The 21604-nt window shown below is 44.6% G+C and overlaps 1 protein-coding gene across 2 annotated transcripts in view; it reads right to left on the bottom strand.

Moving 5' to 3' along the window:
• Positions 1–1069: 1069 nt before the first annotated feature.
• ITGB1 (integrin subunit beta 1) overlaps positions 1070–21604 on the bottom strand; it is a 40590-nt gene continuing 20055 nt past the window's right edge. Inside the window, exons 4-17 of one of the 2 annotated variants that reach the window (XM_058669641.1) lie at positions 20966–21188; positions 19580–19750; positions 18601–18839; positions 16897–17052; positions 15441–15536; positions 15047–15136; positions 13205–13345; positions 12880–13079; positions 11183–11421; positions 10758–10980; positions 9216–9448; positions 7691–7857; positions 6735–6819; positions 1070–2271 (exon numbers count right to left, since the gene is read on the bottom strand). In XM_058669641.1, the coding sequence (XP_058525624.1) occupies positions 6745–6819; positions 7691–7857; positions 9216–9448; positions 10758–10980; positions 11183–11421; positions 12880–13079; positions 13205–13345; positions 15047–15136; positions 15441–15536; positions 16897–17052; positions 18601–18839; positions 19580–19750; positions 20966–21188 (2253 nt within the window). In that variant the 3' untranslated portion in view covers positions 1070–2271; positions 6735–6744. The remainder of the gene's footprint in view (positions 2272–6734; positions 6820–7690; positions 7858–9215; positions 9449–10757; positions 10981–11182; positions 11422–12879; positions 13080–13204; positions 13346–15046; positions 15137–15440; positions 15537–16896; positions 17053–18600; positions 18840–19579; positions 19751–20965; positions 21189–21604) is intronic. The other variant, XM_058669642.1, reaches the window with a different exon arrangement.

Genomic DNA, 21604 nt, shown 5'->3' with positions numbered 1-21604 from the left:
ACTTGGGCCAACTTCCACTGCTTTCCCAGGAACATCTGCAGCGAGCTGGATAGAAAAGTGGATCAGCCAGGACTCAAACCAGTGTTTGTATTCTGATACCACCACGCCAGCCCCAATGACAGTTTCATCGGACATTAATTAAAATGTATTTTTAAAATCAGCATGAAAAATATTTCACAGAGTTTCTGCACCAACAAAGGAATTTCTAGTCTTTTTATGCATTATGATTGTCATAGAACTTTTTCTTAGAATCACCATATTTCCATCTCAGGGATAATACCAGGGGTGAAAAAGTGAAAAAGTGGGAAACAGACTTCAGTTTTATACTATTTATTTAAAAATGTTTTAGAGCAGAGCTCTGGAGCTGAAATACATAAGCCAATTTAGTTGATTATACCTGGAGCAGAATAAACTGAAAAGCTAAGCAGAAGCAGAGATTATGGAAGACAAGCTGATACAGAGTGATAAATAAGATTGTCATTTTTCTCACAGAATGACCAACTTGCAGAAATGTGGTATTCTTACCTCTAAAATGCTTTGGTTAACAGGATGCTCAAGTGGATACGTACAAAGAAGCTCAGTGGACAGTGATGTCGGAGGCCAGCAAGGCCAGAACATTCCATGTAATCTTCATCCTAACCCTCCCGACTCCTGCGTGTTCCAGGAATACGCTTCACACAAATGCTTGTTTAAGGATACATACTTTCAAACATAAATAAACCAAAGTAATTTGAAAATACATTTTCTCCCTAAATTTTCTTGTCAGAAGAGTGACAATCTTATCTCCGTGTGAAACAGAATGAGCTTGCACTTCTGCAGTGATGTCACAGAGTCAGCCTGCTCTCCACAGCAGCACGCCAGGAGCTGTCCAGCAGCATCCGGGCAGCCCGGCCGGCCAGTCACAGGGTCTGTGTTTGCTACATCCCCTGCTCCGTGTCTCTGGCTCGTATCTCTTGACAACTGAGGATTAAGGGTCACACAGAAAACTGACCAGTCAGAAACACTATTCCTCAACTTTTTAACCTATGAATTGACATAAAATATAACAACATAGAGCCAAAACATTCAATTCAAGTATTTTAGGCTTTTTTATTTAATAAATAACTTCAGAAAATAGCACTGTAAAAAGTGATCTGTTAAAATTAAAAGGCACTTAAAATAAGGTGGTGAGGGGCAACTCAAGCTGTGAGAAGCACAATACACGGTGGGGTGGTCCCTGTGGCACTAACTGAAGGTAAGTAAGGCTTGTATTGGCGGGGGACTGTCCCACAGGAGGACTTCACAAGTTCACTGAAAAGCAAATTACAGCTAACATTTCAAAGGAAAAGCATTGATAGGAAGTCTCACCCAACATGGAAACAAATACGCTATCAGATTAGAAGAGGAGCTAAAAAGCACCAGGCTCCAAACAAAATAACAAAATAAAACTCAATGCAAAAGATCCCCCTTGAGCAAATGCTATGTAAATTACGGCCTGTGTGTACAGTGCTAAACCAAGGACGTGTAAGCCGAAAACTGTAGTATTCTAACCCAAGGCTGGAATTTAAAGAGAAGGCATAAAAGTTACCGTGACTAAGTCACTCTTACAGTGGCACACAGGTTTTAAAGCTATTGGTTTTTCCTTCCTAACTCTCTGAACCTTCCCCATGGCCTTCGCAGATCAACCATCTCAGAGCTGTTTGATCTCAGTAACTCCCAACACGCTTGTCTTTCAGAAATGTCATCAGGCGTGCAATAAATGGCAAATGGCAAAATAACAGATTTAAAATAACCCTAAACTAGCTAGTGGAACCTTTACTTTTGCAATCTGTAGAACTGAATACGGACATATCTGTGAAGTTAAAAATCCACTGTAACACATGATTAACAGAAATTCTCCCCATGCTCATCCCCTACCCCTCGCCCTTCCAACGACCCCGCAAGCAGCACCAACGCAGTGGCAACGTGATTTCAGCAGTCCAGGAAGGAAAAGTCAGAAGGCACAATGTGACCTTGGCTGACAAGGCTAACACCCTGTCTCAAGTCTCTGTCAGTCCCTGGCATGCATTAGAACATTATTTCGAAATAATAAAAATCCTTACAAATTATACATACTGTACATTTTCAAAACCTGCCCTTGAGTAAGACCATGGCACTACTGCCCTAGAGCGACTACACTGTGACTAGGAAGACAGCTACATCAGTGCTCGGAGTCTGTAGGGCGGCTCACTTGCCCTCATACTTTGGGTTGACCACAGTTGTCACAGCACTCTTGTAAATAGGATTTTCACCCTAAAAAGAAAAAAAAAATTATTGCACTATAAAATCATGTGGCATTTATACATCAAGATTAAATGGTAGTCATTTTAAGAAGTCATTTCTATCTCATTTGGAAAGCATTAGTAACTGCCTGCACAACTGAGAAATGGAAGCTGTGCTCTGCTATGGTCGGTCTTGGTTTGGCTCCCTGTTGCTCTGTCTCTGGGTCCTTCCTGCAGTGGCAGATTTGGAAGCACCCTCCATCCTCAGCAGCCAGGACATGGCTTCCCCGAACTCACTCCTCCTTAGGGAAGCATCAACGGTGCCTGACTCTTCACCGCTTGTTGGACACCCAGATGCTTGGTAATCAAGGGACCCTCAGTTTCCACTGCAGGGAGGAAGGTGCGGGTCCCTCCACTGAATCCACTCAGAATGCTAACACAGACAATCATGGCACTCAGGACACAGCTGTCATCCAGGGAGAAATGCTTACTGCAATGCCAGATTTTAGTGAATAGAACTAAAATCAAGCCTCAAGCCAACCAAGCCAGTGACTCCAGGCCATAAGCTCAAGATCTTTCAACATGCAAATCACTGCTGGCAACATTTTCAGCAGAAAATGAATAACCACCATTCTGCCCCCAGGAAGCATACAGTTTGGCGAATAAAAGAAAAATAAGCACTCTGATATAGAACAAAGTAGAATTTTGCACAACAAAATACAGCAAGAGAACAAGAAAAGTGAGCAACAAATCAGCGGCTGGTTCATGGTGAAATTTTACAGAGTTAAAAATACCAATCCAATCAACGTGTAGGAAACAGAACAGTTAGTTCATTCAGAAATGTACATAATTCGAAAGTTCTTAGGTGTGGGAAAAGATCTACTTGCTGAGGTGCTGGGCAAGGACAGGCGACAAGACAGACAAATCACCCAGGTCCTGTGTGCCTGCCTAGAGTGTGGGCACGTTACCAGGGAGAGGGGAGACAAGGGCAGGGAAGTCCAGCACACCAAGGGTGGGTCCTGCAAGAAGCCAGACCACAGAAGAACCAGAACAATCAGGCCAGAACAACCGTGCTGCAACACGGGCTCAGGGTCCCTCTCAAAATGGGTCAAACACCTGAGGTCAAACTCAACAGCACTTCTAATCCCAAGTCCCACCCCCATTTGCTAGCCAGACTCCCAAAATGGGACTTTGTGGAGTTGGGAAAAGTGGGTCCAGCGATCACCCTCTTAGAAGGTCCTGGAGCACGTGAACAAGACTTAGACTACCTGCACGAGGCCAGTTACTTGGGAACCACTTCATCTAACGTTTTCTAATTAAGAATAGCAAGGGAGGACCAAAAAAAAAAAAAAAAAAAAAAGAGAACACAGAATGACAAAGACTATTACTGACTGATGGACCCCAAGTACAACCTACATTCTACTTTGCATAGTGAGGAAGCACTTACCTTTGAGAAAATGTTTGTTTTGTCATTATATTATCTCAAAGTTCATCCCAACGAAAGTTGAACATGCAAGGTTAGAGGTAAAAATAAGCTCACTCTCTGTATTAGACATCCTGGAGGCCAACTAAATACCTGAGATTAGTCCCCAGCAACCCAAGTGCAGTCCCGTGGCAGCAACAAGAAGCAAGCCTAATGTGCTGCAGTACCACCATGCCCAGCAGAACCCGCACTAGTTCCTGCTGTCAGTAACACCATCATGTCCCCCTCAGATATGTTCCTCCTGTGACTCATTAATGTACCAGCAAGGGTTGGTCCTGTACAAGGAAAGTGCTTCACAAAGCATGATCATTTCACTTGCTTGCTTAATAGTTCATCCCTCATTTTTAAAAAGACATTTATTTTTATTGGAAAGTCAGATTTACAGAGAGGAGAGAGAAAGATCTTTGTCCACTAATTCATTCCCCAAGTGGTCACAATGGCCACAGCTGAGTCGACCCGAAGCCAGGAGCCAGGAGCTTCTTCTGGGTCTCCCAAGCAAAGGCAGGGTCCTAAGGCTTTGGGCTGTCCTCCACTGCTTTCCCAGGCCACAGGCAGAGCTGGATGGGAATTGGGGCAGCCAGGACAAGAACCGGCGCCTATATGGGATCCCAGCGCATGTTAGGCAAGGACTTTTAGCCACTCATCCCTTAATTTCTACTTTGTTTTTCTTAAGGACATTTCAGAATAATCTGCAGCCAAAACTTTAGGCTACATTTGCATGGATTTCACTGGTACAAAACATTTTTACCAAGCTCTGGCCTCTTGTGTGATATAAGAAGCCTGAACAAGTAACAGTTTAGGTAAAACTTTAGTCAATAGTACAGAAATTGGACTTAAATAATAATTTATATTTTTTCATGCTTTCAAAGTTTAACTAAACAGACAGCAAGGGTGAAAGTTTGGGTAGGACAAACAGAAGACACTGCGGACCTGTGGTGTCTGCTTGCTACCCGCCTATAAAACCAGCACAAGGAAACAAGCAAGGAGCTTGCGATTCTTCTCAAAATCAATTCTGGGGGTTGGCACTGTAGTGTAGCACACTAAACTGCTGCAACACTGGCTCGTGTCCCAGCTGCTCCACTTCCGTTCCAGCTCCCTGCTAATATGCCTGGGAAAGCTGACGCAACCATGTGGGGAGTGGACCAGAAGACAGAAAATCAGTATCTCTTCTCACTCTACCCTGCCTTTTAAACAAACGAATAAATGTTTTGAAAATGATAAAAATGACTTTCTTTGGAAGTCTTAGGTAGCAGAATGCATTGAGTTTCAAATTAAAAGACATGAAAGTTTCTTCCTGTACCAGTTTCATTGTACCCTTCTACCCTTCTGACACCAAATGTAACTTTCAGAAGTCTTAACATCTGATCAGAAATAAATGAGAAATCCAATAAGTAACGACTTCTAATGCTATCCCTTAAAAATACAGAACAACTCTGTATTTCAAGATCTCGGTAAAATTACCATCATAAAAGGCAGACCTCCAGAGAGTGAACGCGTACAGGGCAGAGTTGACTTCTATGCAATAAAGTAACTTCATGGTGAAGATATTGCCTGTGCTAATAAACTGAAATAGCTCTATGTTTTTCAAGAGTTTCTTTGTAAAAATGCTCTGGGATCTGGTGATGGAAGGTGGCTGCCACCAGCATGGAGGCCGGATCATGAGTGTCATAATGATCTGTGACGCTCTGTGCAACAGGCAGAAACACAGGAACATACATACAGGTGAACTGGAAGCCAGCCTGAACATGATGGCAGGAGTGAGAACAGACAAACCCTTCATGTTGCGTCACCACCCACGAGGTGCGATGAGCAATAAGAGCTCCGATCACAGCAGGAGGGAAACTGGGCTCCAAACACCTTTATCCTCTCTATTGGTCTGAGGAGCTTACAATTATATTAATACGTGTTTCAAAGTATGTCATCCAGAGATCAGGACGACACACTGTGTACATTCCTGCTCTTCTGCCTTCTAAAGGAATTTCATGCTGTAATCACTAGCTGAAGAATCTAGAAATCCTTCTAGAATCATCAGCAATAGCACTACAGTTGTGTACTACACAAACAGCACAGCAAGTCATGCTTTTCCACTTTGCAGTTTGGACTTCCCAGGTCCAATAGTCACTGTTTAACCCTGACATTGACAGCAATTTGTTATGCCAGGACAATCCCAGCTCAGGCACAGGACTGTCATGAGGATGAATACTGGCACAGTGACTTCATCACTACAGAGCACTGGCCCCAGTCAGCTACTCCTTCTCAAAGAAATGCCCACCTCCTACCAAAGACAAGAGGAGCTAACGCCCTGCGAAGTGTGGACACACGGCTGTCCCACTTAGTATGTGGGGAGCTGGGCTTTGACCCCAACTCTGGCTCATCACCACAATCTAATTGTCCCTTCTACATTCACCAACTCACTGTGTTGGTGAATGGCATCATCCCGAAGGAGCAGCACAGGTTTTCCAGTGCCAAAACTACTCCATTTGGGTCATTCACTTCACATACCATCAGATTTAGTTACAGCTATCCCTGCTGTGTCCCTTCTCGTCCAATGCCCATTGAGCCCAGTATAATGAAATCAAGCATGTTGATCACTGCACACAAAACAAGGATGTAGATTCTCACTCAATGCGCTAAGAACTGCACATCCAGAGAGAAGTTCAGCGCCCAAGCCATTCTCAGCTACCATTGAAAACAACTGCTCTGGCACCACCTCCTGCTGAATGGGCATGCAATACCAAGGGAACTCAGGGTCTTGGGCAATGGCATCATCCTGAAGGAGCAGCACAGGTCTTCCAGTGCCAAAACTACTCCATTTGGGTCATTGGCTTCACATACCACTTTTGTTTAAAAGCCCTTCTAAGAGACTGAGTGTACACACAAAAACAAAAGCCGCAGTTTAGACATATCAATAAAGCCAGACTTCCAAAAATGTAGCAACAGTGATAAAAGGACACCCAGTGCAGTCAAAAGGGCAAGAGCTCACATGCAAGGCAGAAAGGGAAAGGAGATACCGGCGGCAACTCAGGGGCCAGCTTTACGTCCATAGTTTGGATTCTTGAAATTATTAATAGGACTCTTGTAAATCGGATTTTCTTGCTAAAGCAAAAGAAACAGTTTCTAATGATTTCATCAGAAAGAAAATGGACATTCCTGGTGTTTAAACACTACTATGATTTATTATTTCCATGCCCCAGAAATTGACAATTCTTGAAAAATTCAAGCAACTAGTAAAATGTAAATGACTAAAATTCATTTACATCTAAATACACTGTCACAGCTTTCCCCTGTCAAGAAGACAACAGTGGGCATGGTGTGTGTCATGCCTTCCCCTGACTCCCTGTCTGCAAGCAGTAAGCAACTTGGAAACATTCACACTTAAGAGTCATTGCATAAAGCCAATTTCCTGAGGTAACATTTGTATAGAGTAAAGTACCTTTCTGAGCAGAGTCCCCTGAGTATGCAAACATACCCACATACCTAAAGACAACAAGACTCCTGTGCCCCTGTGTGACTGACCCTTTCCCACAACCCTCAGCAACCGCTGGTCTGACTCCTGTCCCCACAGACTTCTCTTTTCCAGAATATCATGGAAATGGAGTCTAGCTGCTCGCCACTCAACCATCACTGTGTGGAAGGAGAAGGAGCCCTTCACGGAATAGCTCACCACACAGTGACACTATTCAGGGTTATCTACCAGACAGAAAGGCAGGTTTAACCCCAAAACTAGTGAAGAATCAAACACACTGGACACAGTAATAAGAATAGCCATTCTTGCAAAGTTTGGGTTAATAGGAATACACTTAGGATGCTTTTTATTTCTCACTAAATGCTAATTACTTGAATACTAAACTTTCAGAGAAAACTCCAAGCCTAACTAAACAGGCAGTCTCAGACCCAGGCGCAATCCCTGCACTGTCCTCTAGTAGTGCATGAGCCACTTTATATTTTTAGGTGTTTTGCAACTTACCGTGTCCCATTTGGCATTCATTTTCTCCTTTTCAAATTTAGCAAATTCCCTTCTGTCGTGAATTATCATCAGGAGCTTCCAAATCAGCAGCAACGCGAGGCCAATGAGGACAATGCCAGCCACCACACCAGCTACAATTGGAATGATGTCAGGACCAGTGGGACACTCTGCAAAGTCAGAGGGTTGGAAGTAAGCACAGGGCAGCCAGAATGACACCAAGTCTGCCATAAAGCTACTGTGACCTGGGAGTCTGCCAGGCCCCAGGCTAGATGATCCCAAACAAAAATCCTGAATAAAAATATATTTCTACATATTAAAAATAGCAATTTTTAAAGTCACCTTATAGTGTCATCATGAAAACTTTGTTAGTCTCATAAAATACAGGAAAGATTTGTACATTTAAGATTCCTACGCAGTATTAAAAGCAGTAAAAGGAAATCTGAATAGACAATCCCTGTCCAAGAACTAAAATTAATACTGCCATGATTACCTGGTTCCCAATTTGAGCTATAAATGCAAACTATTCCCAGTCAAAATCCTGATGGGACTTCTTTGAAAATCAGCAAACTAATTTATATGAAAAGTGAAGAACTAGGTAAGAGTTTCAGAAACTCTTTGGGAGAGAACAAAGTCTGGAGTGCTCACATTAGCTATTTTCAAAACTCAGAGGAACAGACTGAGAGCCGACCATAGTAAGAGACAGGCCTGCACATGTGCATCAGGGAGACAGTGGTCCAGCCGAAGGGATCCAGTGAACCCTGCTCCACATGCTAAGACACAACCGTGCGTAGGATGCTCTTAGACACAAAAGTCAAGTGAGATCCATGGGAGAAATCTTGGTCAATTATTGCTCAAGATCACAGCCTCTGGTATTCAATGGACAGTGCTCAGGAATGACCAGGAGGCACACACTGGGAAGCAGTACTTCCACAAGCTTGTCCGAAAATACACTCTATGCTACAACATGACAACCACTGCAGAACCACTGGACAGTTCACTACCACATTCAACACAGGCTTGCCACCTGTTCGAGAGTTCTAGTCCTAACTTTAACTGAGATACAGGACATGCATGCACAAAATCCTGCCTACTCGAGAAAAACCTCAAGAAATCCAGTAAAAAGTTGTTAGAAAAATCCAAGAAATGCTCCATCTGCCGAGAAGCAGAGCAAATCCAACACTTCCGTTATATCCTTCCACGGATTATCTTCCCCAGTGTCCAAGCCCAATCAAGCTCAAATCTCAGGTCATCAATGGTAACTGCTATTGAGCATGGCCTGAGTCTGCAGGTTCTACATGCCTGCATCACTCATCATGACATCTCCATACTCTCTACTCAGAGAACCTGAAACTCAACTTCTCTTCTCCCTAATACTACCTCAAGAGATGAAAAATGCCCCCAGATTGAACATAGGTAATCCAACTGGAAGCTGTTTCTGGGTGCCTGGGAACTTGACAGTGAGCCTAAGCAGTCTGGAGAAGACAGGAGAGGATGGGAGGGATTTCTGAGATGCTCAGGTTCTGACCTGGAGTCTCTACGACGTGAACGATGGCCTCATTGTTGCCATTCACCGAGTACGTGAAGTAGAACCAGCAGTCGTCCACGTCCTTCTCCTTGCAGTGGGACAGGGGGTCCACCTGGCCAGGCTGCGGCAGCTTGTCCCGATTTTCCACCTTGGTGATGTTGAAATGTGAACACTCCTGCGCACACCTGTCTTTCTTTTCTCCTTTATTGAAGGCTCGACACTGAACACATTCTCTGTAGACACACAAACCATTACATTTTACATTCCCCATTTGAGCTAAGTGTTTTCTTAAACATTACCTTGAATGTTAAATTTGGGTGATCAAATTCAACAGGTGCTATGAAAGGGAATTTTAATCAGCAGAGGCATGTTGTCTCTTGGATGGAAAAACTCCATCAGAAGATGACAATTTCTGGGAGTGGGCCTTTTGCCTAGTGGCTAAAACACCCACATCCCACCAGAATACCTGTGTTCGATCCCCAGCTCCAGATGCTGACCCCAGCTTCCTCCCAGTGCAGACCCTAGGAGGCAGTCACAGTGCCTCAAGCAACACTTCCTGCCACCCTTGTGAGAGTCGTGGATTCAAGCCAGCCTAGTCTACTCATGAAGGACATTTGACGAGTGAACCAGCAGATAGAAAGTCTTAAATTAACAAATGAAAACTTTAAAAAGTGGTACTTTTCCAAACCAAATTACAAATTAAAACTTCAAATTAAAATCACAATAAAGAAATAAAAGGTCAGCCTATGGAACTATATCATAAAGTAATAATAATAATAAAAAATAAATTTTTTTTAAAAAAAGGTCATAAAATGACAGTCCTGTCACATAGTAAATATATTAATACAAAATTATAATAACAGGCCTGGTGCAGTAGCCTAGTGGCTAAAGCCCTTGCCTTAGATGCGCCGGGATCCCATATGGGTGCAGGTTCTAACCCCAGCAGCCCCTCTTCCCATCTGGCTCCCTGCTTGCGTCCTGGGAAAGCAGTCGAGGATGGCCCAGAGCCTTGGGATCATGTACCCATGTGGGAGACCTGGAGCAGGTTTGGGCTCCTGGCTCTTCGGATCAGTTCAGCTCTGGCCATTGTGGCTACTTCGGGAATGAATCAGTGGACAGAAGATCTTCCTCTCTGTCTCTCCTCCTCTCTGTATATCTGACCTTCCAATAACAACAACAATAATAATAATAAACTATAATAATTTAAGCAGTGTATTACTGGTAAAATGTTCCTTCAAAGGAAAAAAGCCTTCTATTCTGCCAAGTCAAAAAATAGTACTTAAGAAATTTAACAAAAAAAAGGTAACTGAAGAGAGTCGATTCCTTAGAAAATTCAAATCAAAATATCCTTACACCTCTCCATGACACATTTCAGTGTGCTAATAGTCATTAGCTGCTGAGAAAGAATTTTTAAGCACTGAAGAGTGGGCTTCCACAAAGCAGACACTTAGTTTGGACACAGTCTAACGCAGGCCCTGCCCCAGTTCTGGAGACAGCACACACTTACGCATCAACGCTCACCACCAATCAGGAAATACGTACTTGTGTTCAGCACAGACGCCCAGGCAGGTCTGACACATCTCACAGGTTTGCCCTTGAAACTTGGGATCCGTGCACTTGCAGACGCCACACTCACAGATACCCCGGCCGTTGCAGATCTGCCCGTTTGTGGCCATGCAAGAAGTCGTATCCAGAGAACAGTCACACGCGCTGCCAGTGTAGTTAGGATTGCACTCACACACGCGACACTTGCAGACACCATTTCCTGCAATTAAAAATACCATGTTTTCAACTAGTGGTGAAAACATAAAATCATGGCATGGACTTACAAATACAAAGGGGCCAAAACACGGAAGAACTGTATCTGAGGGACAGACTGACACTCCACAACCCTGATTCATTAACCCAGTGAGTTTTCAAGACCTGTTATCACACTCAGTGGGCTCACACTTCAGACACTTGCTCACCTCCACAAATTAAGCCATTGGACCGATCACAGTTGAAGTTATCACACTCGCAGAATTTGCCGGAATAGATTTCGTTCGTGTTGTCCCTCTTCCTGCAGACACACTGCCCACAGACGCACTCCCCGTTGTTGCTGCAGATCTCGGAGCTGTTCTCCTTCCTGCAGTAGGCGTCCATGTCTTCACTGTTCACCTCGTCTGTGCTGCACTCGCAGTGTCTGCCAACACGGCCCTCGTTGCACCTGAGCAAAGATCGCAAAACTCCACTTGTATAAAGAGAAATAACCGAAAACCACTTCTCTTCAAACTGAAAATAATGAATGAGAAAAAAAAAATCTGGAAAGACAGAATTCATGTAATTTCAAAGAATACAGCAACTGTAATTTCAAATGATACATTATTACATTTCTAACCATAACCAAACCATGGCCCTATTTTAACCTAGAAAAGTACAATAACTACCTCCAAGAAAGTATAGAAAATTGAACAGAAATGGGCCAGCCATATTGGCTAAAAATGTGACATGTTCTTCAAAAACAAAGTTATCCAGCTGAGCCAGACTTTACGGAGATTTTAAAATATAACTAGCGCTCATGGACACTGCCAGCTGATTCTGCATGTGGTGAGCAGAGAAAGGGAAGAAGAAGGCATGTTCATGGGAATTCTTCAGGTTAAACGTTTCCCTAAAGACACAGTCACCTGACTCAAAGAGAGCACATCCAGCAGCATGGAGTAGGGACTGACAACATCTGGATGGCTCTGCACACAGACGACTGCACTCGGGGCAGCCATGTGTCTTCCTCATGGTTGGCACCCTGGCGGCCCAGTCACCTACAACCTACATGGACATCAGATATCCCCGTCTCCTTCTAAACAGAAAGCTGTATTCAGGATACATTCAGTTTCAGTTTTTAACTTAAAAAGTAATTACAGGGCCCGGCAGCGTGGCCTAGTGGCTAAAGTCCTCTCCTTGAACGCGCCAGGATCCCATATGGGCACCGGTTCTAATCCCGGCAGCTCCACTTCCCATCCAGCTCCCTGCTTGTGGCCTGGGAAAGCAGTCGAGGACGGCCCAAAGCATTGGGACCCTGCACCCGCGTGGGAGACCCGGAAGAGTTTCCTGGTTCCCGGCTTCGGATCGGCGTGCACCGGCCCGTTGCGGTCACTTGGGGAGTGAATCATCGGACGGAAGATCTTCCTCTCTGTCTCTCCTCCTCTCTGTATATCTGACTTTGTAATAACAATAAATACAAAAAAAAGTAATTACAGTGTGAAATAACTTTACTGATACTACATTTTATATTCTGATAAGTATCATTATTTTAATTTTATGTCACGTACATATTTTTAAGATTCCAACAATGCAGAAGCACAAGCGGTGACAACGGAGCATCTTTTAGCCCAACTTCATTCCATTTCCCAGGGAAAGCTACCATCATCGGTCCTGCATGTCTTTCTTTTACCTGAGCGTATTCGCTACAAATTCACAGTATCGTCTCATGACAGAAAAACCAAGTGCAATTTTAGACTATGAGGTTTTCATTTGAAAGATGAGACAGACAGGAAAACAGAATGCCATGTGCAAGATCACCAAGATGGAATACATTTCCTTATTTGCTCCAGGTAGAGCTCCCCTACAGCAATCCCAGTTCTCTGCCCACCCCGTGCACATCCGGGTCCTGCTCCGCGATCCGGCTCACCTGCAGGCCCCACACTCAAACGTGCCATTCCCATCGTGGCACTGGGGACTGGCCGGGATGCCTGCGTCCTGGCACTCGCACTCACAGATGAACTCAAGGATCACCTCGACCTCCTCAGTGAAGCCCAGAGGCTTGATTTTAATGGTTTCAGAATTCTTATTCGGACACTGATTTGAAGTAATGCTGATTTCAAACTGAACCTTTAAGGAAAAAAGTAAGATAAAGTGAACAATATGCTTAATAATACTAATCCACTGAAAATATTTCCAAAAGCCATCATTTCTTTTGGCATTTCTCCAGATATTTGTTTATAAACATACAATACCTCGTCTCCAATGGAGATGTTGGAGCACTTTCTTCCATTATCCCCTGTGCCATTCACCCCATTCTTGCAGTAAGATTTGTAATTTATGGTTACTCCTTCTGGCAATTTGCTGTTTTCCAAAATGACTTCTGAGGAGAGGGACTGAAACAAAACATGATTATATACAGGAAAGCCAGACAGAACATACTGGGATGCATGAGACCAACAGGTGAAATGCCAGGACATATCCATCAAGACAGGGTTTTGACGCTCAGGTCAACAGAGTGGCTAGGAAACAGAACTCAGACCAGGCAGGCTCCAGTCAAGCAGGACTGGATCTGCAAACACACTGCAGAAAAGAGCATTCTGTCCCATGCCTGTGGTGAAATACCAATGAGCATGTAGTCCAGGCCTGACCCAATTACCACTGCTTGCCTGGAAAACACACACAAACAAGCCACGCCTCAAGGGGAAAGACTCAAGCCAATACTTATTTAAAATCTCAGGGGAGGTCAGCCTGGAGGTTAACAGTCACACCTACAACCCCCGCCCCCCACCAGCTGAAGTGGGCCTCCAGGCTTTTGATTTCAACCTCCCACCACAGCAGCGTTTCCCAGTACCCTCCTAGGACACTCCTGTTCTCAGCTCCCAGCTTCAGCCCATCCCAGCCCAGTGCTGTGGACATCCAAGATGGGAGTTCCATCTCTGTCTCTAATAAAAACTAACATTTTGTTTAAAAAAAAGAAAAGAAAGAAAAGCAAGCAAGCAGATCTCTCAGGACAAATAGAGAAGATGGTAGTGGGAAACGGCCTGTTGCTCACATTCTTGGACAAGACAGAAATTGGGAATACAGTCTGGTGGGGAAAAAAACAGCTTAGGGAGGACGCAGGAATTGCTGACATCCTGAAGTCCTGGGCAGGTGTTTGCCCTAGTGCTCACAACACCAACTAGGTTGCCCATCAGTGTTTGTCTCCCAGCTGAGCAGCTCCTGGCCCACTGGGAGACAGCAGCCAGGACTGAAGCAGTCTACTGCCTGCGGCAACATGGGAGGCCTGGATGGAGTTCCCGGCCCCAGCTTTTGGACTGCAAGCCCGATAATGGAATGAACCAAATGTTCATGTCTTCAAACCAGGTCTTTCCAAAATATACTGAGATTACCAAGGGGAAAAAAAAATACTCAAAACTCAACCAACACCAACTCACCAAAGGTTAATGGGGATCAAAGGGGTGTATGCAGCGCATGAAGAGTTACGGTAACACTTCCAAATGCCTGCTTACACAATGCTACATGGGAACCAAGCTGTGCTTGGAGGGAAAGCACAGCTCCTCCTAATATCAACTCAACTCTCCCAGGTGAAGAAAAAGAATTCCATTAACCTTTTAAAACAGCCCCGTTGCGGACAAGCACATATTTAGATTTTATATATTCCACTTACATTTATAAATGAGTGCATACACTTACTAAAAACAGAAAAAATGTTGTCTACATGTGTGGGAGGAAAGAAATGGCATAAAAGCTTGTCCACCACAGTCCAGCAAACACAAGAATGTATAAAGAACACTTTGGAGAGGGAAGGAAGACTGAGGATCCCCACAAATCCAGGAGTCGCCTACAGAGCAACCTTGCTTTCACATAGTGACAGACAGACTAGAATTTTCCTTATGTGCATTTATCCTATTTTTGCTTGCTTGAGGCTGTGTTTTTCCAGTATAAGATGTATAAGATGTTTTTCAGTATAAGACGTCCCTCCAGATACCGAATGTAAGTTTTGTGTTGCCCCCTGGGTTTCCTGCACTGTGTTTTTGAGCATTTCCGCTTGTACAAGGCACAGTCCGGAGCCCCTGGGATCTACTGCCACTCACATTGTAGGCATCGATGATCAGCTGGATCACGTTGCTGGAGTTTGCAGACAGCGTTCCCACTGCTGACTTAGGGATCAAGTTTTTCAGTTCCTGCAATTAAAACAATATAACACATCAAGCACATCTACTATTCACTAGCTGATTAGCACCTACTGAACAAGCAACCTGCCTCTTTGTAAATACCCTTGGCCTATACATCTCCTAAGAAACTCTGGGAGTAAACCAGAAAAACACAAGTTTCAAGGTATCAATAACATCAACCTCTTTTGTAAAATCCAATTGACCTAGCTAATGGCATCTTCCTACATTTCAGTTCATATATACTCCTCTACCTCTCTAAGACAACAACAAAAAAGAAAAAGCACTTTTGTCTCTCTTCTTAGCTCACACATACCTTGTACACAGGCTGAAACTCTTCAGTAACGGCAAAGATGGTTTGAATGTTATTTTCACTGAGTTTCTGAACGAGGTGAGCAATAGAAGGATAGTCCTAAGAAATGAAGAGACACAGCTTAGAGCACAGGTCCTCCTCCCAACCTGTTCTCTGAAATGTTCACACCTGTACAGGTGACAGAACAATGGCATCATCAAAACTACCTCCAGGTGACAGTCTCCAGGCCAGTGTCAGCCAAGGTGAGTGGGACACACAGCAGGGGCGCCCAGCTGATCCTCTTTTTTACATGTACATATAAGAATATCCACTCTATTGTCCAGTGCAGTAGCCTAGAGGCTAATGTCCTCACCTTGCATGTGTGGGATACCATATAGGTGCCAGTTCGTGTGCCAGCAGCCCCACTTCCCATCCAGCTCCCTGCCTGTGTCCTGGGAAGGCAGTGGAGGACAGCCCAAAGCCTTGGGACCCTGCACCCATGTGCAAGACCCAGAGGAAGCTCCAGGCTCCTGGTTTCAAATTGGCTCAGCTCCTGCCACTGTGGCCACTTGGGGAGTGAATTAGCAAACGGATAGTCATCCTCTCTCTCTCCTCTCTGTATTTCTGACTTTCCAATAAAAATAAATGAATCTGAAAAAATATATAGATTCACACTGGAAAAATCTAAAACAAGACAGTCTGTGTGTGTATACTGAGTGGCCAAGAATTGGAAGTGTTATTATCTGTCACTTCAGAAAAAAAGATTCAATGCTGTTCATATTTCTTCTAGAACTTGAATAATTTGACAATATTTTCAGTAAAGGCAGACGCCTACTTTTAAAAATCAACTAATAGGGCCCAGCACAATAGCCTAGTGCCTAAAGTCCTCACCTTGAATACACTGGGATCCCATTCGGACGCCAGTTCTAATCTCGGTGGCCCCATTTACCATCCAGCTCCCTGCTTATGGCCTGGGAAAGCAGTCGAGGATGGCCCAAAGTCTTGAGACTCTGTACCCGCAATGGGAGACATGGAAGAAGCTTCTGGTTCCTGGCTTTGAATCAGCTCAGCTCCAGCCATTACCGCCACTTGAGGAGTGAATCAGGAGACAGAAGATCTTCCTCTCTCTGTCTCTCCTCCTCTTTGTATATCTGCCTTTCCAATAAAAATAAATCTTAAAAAAAAAATTAACTAAGATAAAAAATGTTTGAATGAATCATCAACTTTGCCAGTCAAGTGTTCCAGCAAGCAGACAGGGCAAGTCAGGGGTGAAATTGTGTCTTAGGCAGCCCCTGCTTCCCAAGGAAGGACCTTCACTCCACAGAAGGAAGCAGCTTCAAGCCATCCCCACATAGCGCCTCCAGCATCACTGTACATTTAAGTTACCATATCACCAAACCCCGAGAAACACACAATGCAGTCACCCACCAAATGTGCAGAGGAAGCACTGCAATTCACCATGTGAGGAGCCACCACTTACATAATAGTGGCTCATGGTATACATGTTGTTCTCCAGGTGGCACTGTCCATCGTTGGGTAAAACAATGCCGCCAAGTTTCCCATCTCCAGCGAAGTGGAAGCCAGCATCCGTGGAGAACACCAGCAGCCGGGTGACATTCCTCCAGCCGATCAGTGACTTCAAGAGAAAGGCAAGGCTCAAACAGCGTCCCCGGGGTCTGAGCGCAGATCTGGTGGCTTTCATGCACTCTCCTGCCGATTCTGTGTCGTCTTCACTCACAATGCTGCTGCTTGTGCTCAAGAGTGCAGCACCCACTGAGACTTCTCCCACCCAGCATCATCCCTCGGCCTGGCTGTCCCCATCTCTGCTCTATAGAAACTGGTCTTGGTTTTGCTTATCATCCTTTTCTCCGGCAGCTGACACAGAGCTTGGCATATAGAATCACTGCCTCCAGGTGCTGGTACAATGGCTCAACTGGCTAATGCTCAGCCTGCAAGTGCTGGCACCCCATATGGGCGCTGGTTCCTGCCCCAGGTACTACACTTCCTATCCAGCTGCCAGTTCATGGCCTGGGAAAGCAGTGGACGATGGCCTAACGCCTTGGGATCCTGTAACCCATGTGGGAGACCAAGAAGAGACTCCTGGCTTCAGATAGGTTCAGGTGCTGCCACTGCAGCCAACTGGGGAGTGAACCAGCAGATGCACAATCCTTCTGTCTTTCCTTTTCTCTATAAATCTGCCTTCCAATAGAAATAAACAAAGCTTTAAAAAGAAAAAAGAAAAAAAAACTGTATCTACTGCCCAATGCTCATTCTTAGTCTCATCTGAAAACCCTCAGACATACAACGCCATCACTGGGACAGGACAGATGCGCTCACTGCCACAGAGAACCTTGCAATTAGAAATGCTATCTTGGGGCTGGCACAGTGGTGTAGCACGCTAATCCTCCATCCTGTGGCACAGGCATTTCACAAGGATGCCAGTTTGTGTTCTGGCTGCTGCATTTCTGATCTCTGCTTATGGCCTGGGAAAGCATCAAAGGAAAGCCCAGACCTTGGGTCTCTGCACCCATGTGGGAGACCCAGGTGAAACTCTTGCTTTTGGATCGGCTCAGCTCCAGCCATTGTGGCCATTTGGGGAGTGAACCAGAGGATGGAAGAACTTCTCTCTCCGTCTTTCCTCCTCTTTCTGTAAAGTCTGCCTTCCAAACCAAAACCAAAACCAAAACAAACTTTAAAAATGCTGTCTCACTTCTAGAAGGCATGTTCTCTTCCAGCTTACAAATCAAGACTTACAAGGTCACTGGGACAGCATCAGCAAGTGAGAAAAGGAAGCCAGAGCTAGACACTCCTACAGCTAAGCCCTTTCACAGTCTCTGTGACACGCCACACAGCACCGATCCATCTCTGGTATGAAGCCTCTACGAAAACCCAGGACAGCAACGAAGACAGCCACTGCCACAGGTGAGCACCAACCTCAGAACTGAACCCACTGCCTGCTTTAAAGGGGAATTAATGATTCAAGGAATTTTCATAAAGCATTTATAGCTGGAAAAACAGAGCACATGTAGCTGAAGGCAATTTAAAGGGCTAATAACTAGACTCTGCTGGGATAATTAAACGATACGATAAATAAGGCCACTTTTTCTGCTGAGAGTAAAATCACACTTAGCATTTATACAAGTAACACAAGTGACATCCCCTAGTAAAACACAAACACACTCACCCCACACACTGCAACTTGCATGATGGCATCAAATCCACCTTCTGGAGAGTCCAGATTTCCAGAAATACGCTGCTGCCCGACAAGCCTGTTAAACACGGCTCCGTCCTCCGTGAGGCTGAGTACGTTCTTGTAGCTGAAGGGGCTGGTACAGTTCTGCTCACTCGTGCAAGGGTTCCTGAGCTTAGCAGGTGTGGTGCTAATATAAGGCATCACGGTTTTCTCCACAAAGGAGCCAAACCCTAGAACAGACAGATATACAGATAGGCAATAACCCTGGTCCCTACATAAGCTGCGATGGACTCAGTGTCTATGTCCATGGAAAGCCCAATTTTCCATGTGACACAGAGACATGCATCCCTGTGCCTTACCATGTGCTTATAGCAGCACAGAAGGACCAGACCACGCATCCAGCTTCTGCCTTCCCACTACCTTTCTTGCATCTCAGTTCTTCACACTGCCATGCTGAATGAACGAATCAATGTTCTAGAAATCTGACCACTTCCTATTTCCATGGTCCTAGATCTAGATCTGTGCTTACTGAAGACAATGGAACTATAACCAAATGCTATTCTCTTACGGTTTCTGTTGAAACAGAGTTCATTTTTAAAAGGTGTCAAGGTTTCCGAGCACCCTGCTGCTCTACCCCAGGTGGAGCAAGAGCTGGAAATAGCAGGCAAAAAGAGGTGCAGCTGGAGACCACCACGCAGGAAAGGGAAGGGCTGGAAGGAGGAGCATTCCAACATGTCACACTTGGTATGAGGTGAGACAAGGCTCCTGCAGCAGGTGAGAGCAGCATGTATTTCATCACCTGCATCGCTCAGAGGGACAGAGGGACGGTGCGCACAGGACTGACATTTCATTTCAGAAGGAAGAGCAAAAAGCTGGCCCACTGATCTCCCAAGCATGCGCTGGAGAACCAAGAATGAAACCTGCCAAGGCATGTGCAGGTGAAAGCCACTCATCTTCCCAACATTCCTACCAATTCGGAAGTCTGAAGTCACTGAACTCATCCTTTTCATCAGATCTGTCCCCAGACTCTTGACGTTTTCCAGGTCGTCCTTCATGGAGTAGGAGAGATCCATGAGGTAGTAGAGGTCAATGGGGTAGTCCTCTGCACGTTTGAACTTCAACGTGAATGTCTGTGGCTCTCCTGATCAAACATGGGTCAGAAATGACGTGAATGTGCCAGGTATCAGGAGCAAATGAGAAAACCAAGCAGATCTGACTGCCCTGGCAAATGCCGGAACATCAACAAAAACTGGAGATTTCTAGAAACAATTCACTGAGTCTATACTCAATTTCATTCAACAAATACTTCACACATGAGACCTTGCGGGTACAAAGATGAAATAAACAGCATGCCCAACCCATACTAGGTAACTTGTGTCTCAAAAATTAAGTTTCCTAACTGACTTAGGATGGACGGAGATTAGAGTTTCAACAAACCTCAGATGTTGGTCCCAGGAAGACACCACATGCATGTCAGTCACCAAATATTATTTTCGCTTTAGAAAACTTAGGAATAGTTTTTAAATTGTATTATAGATACAAAGACGAGCTAAAAAAAATAATAGGAAAAATTCAAAAGGGAGGTGACAAAGACATGAATTGAAATGATGAGGATGGAAAAGAAGAGAAAGGGATGTCAGGCACATTCCCTCCAGAAACAGGAGAATGAGAGGTTTAGTTGAACCACTGTTAAATTCTGTCTGAAGAAACTCCTGGTAGGCAGATAGGAGAAGAGCAAGCAAATACTGTTAAATCTCAAGGAAAACCACTCTGTCAAGTGGATTGCAAAGGGGGTGGGGGGAATAGAAAGTCACAAAAAGCAGCCTGGAGAGCTTTGGTGAAGATGAGAGCAGTCAGGAGCCATGTCCTGGAGGAAGCACACTGCTCTGCTGGGTACGGAGGGGCTAGAGATTCCCGACAGGATCCACGGGCTGTGGTGTGTCAGACTGAGCAGCAGGTGTGCTGCAGCAGACTGGGCGTGGATGCGGGGAAAGGGGTGGAGGGTTGCACACAAAGGCAACGACTCCAGAGACAACACACAATGTTTCTTTGAGTTCCAGCACCGCCACAGATAGTAGAACTCCAGTAATTTTAAAAAACAACAACAGAAAGGAAACATTAAAATGTTGCTTTTATATTATGGAATAGAAAGAGAATAAACATTTGTGAAATCCAGGAAGTCAAATTAGTACTTGCTGAATGTTTGCAAGAACTTACTTGATCTTAGACAAAAATTTAGTATTGTCCTTTTGGAAATCTTAATTGTGCTTTTGAAACTCTCAGCCATTCTGACTGGCTAGCCTGAGGGCCTCCATGGAGGCTGAGGCTGAGCAGGAAGCAGAGGGCTGGGTCTCACCTGATCGCAGCTGCAGAACCAGCTGCTGTGGCTGGATCTGAGTGATGTCTTCGGGCTGCAGCTTCTCTGCGGTTCCTTTGCTACGGTTGGTGACATTTTTATTTTTCTTGACAGCTGTGGAACCTCTGGGATTCTCTATGTCATCTGGATGGCAGCCTTTCTTTTTCAAGGCCTCTAAATCATCACACCGTGCAGAAGTAGGCATTCCTTCTTGTAGAAAGGTCTAAATAACACAGGAAAACATAAGTAAAAGGCGGACATATGACATTTCTCACTCCTGGCTTGTAAATAAAACGCTCCCTTCACATAAATCATTAAAGTGCTCATTTAAAAACAAAATCATTCCAGAGAAAGTATCACCTCTTTCAAGAACTGACCTAAGTGTTTGTTTTAAATGTTCCATTTGTTAATTCAAAAAATGAACTTCTCAGTGAAACCATGTGTTGAATACAGTCGACAGCAACTGGTAACCTACATACCCGAGTATCAGGCACTTTCCCAGAATTTCCCCTAGCAGTGTCTTTACAAAATCCCACAGCACCTCCCTCAGCACAACTTTTGTAGTTTAACTGTAAGTTAAGGAAAAGCACAGCAGCATAAACACATCTCAATTAATGATGGTTGCTTCAAAAAGGAGAC

The sequence above is a fragment of the Ochotona princeps genome, chromosome 10 (genome assembly GCF_030435755.1).
Source record: "Ochotona princeps isolate mOchPri1 chromosome 10, mOchPri1.hap1, whole genome shotgun sequence".
Lineage (NCBI taxonomy): Eukaryota > Metazoa > Chordata > Mammalia > Lagomorpha > Ochotonidae > Ochotona > Ochotona princeps.
Note: the sequence above shows the minus strand (reverse complement) of the source record. Positions and strands in the feature narration are given on the sequence as shown.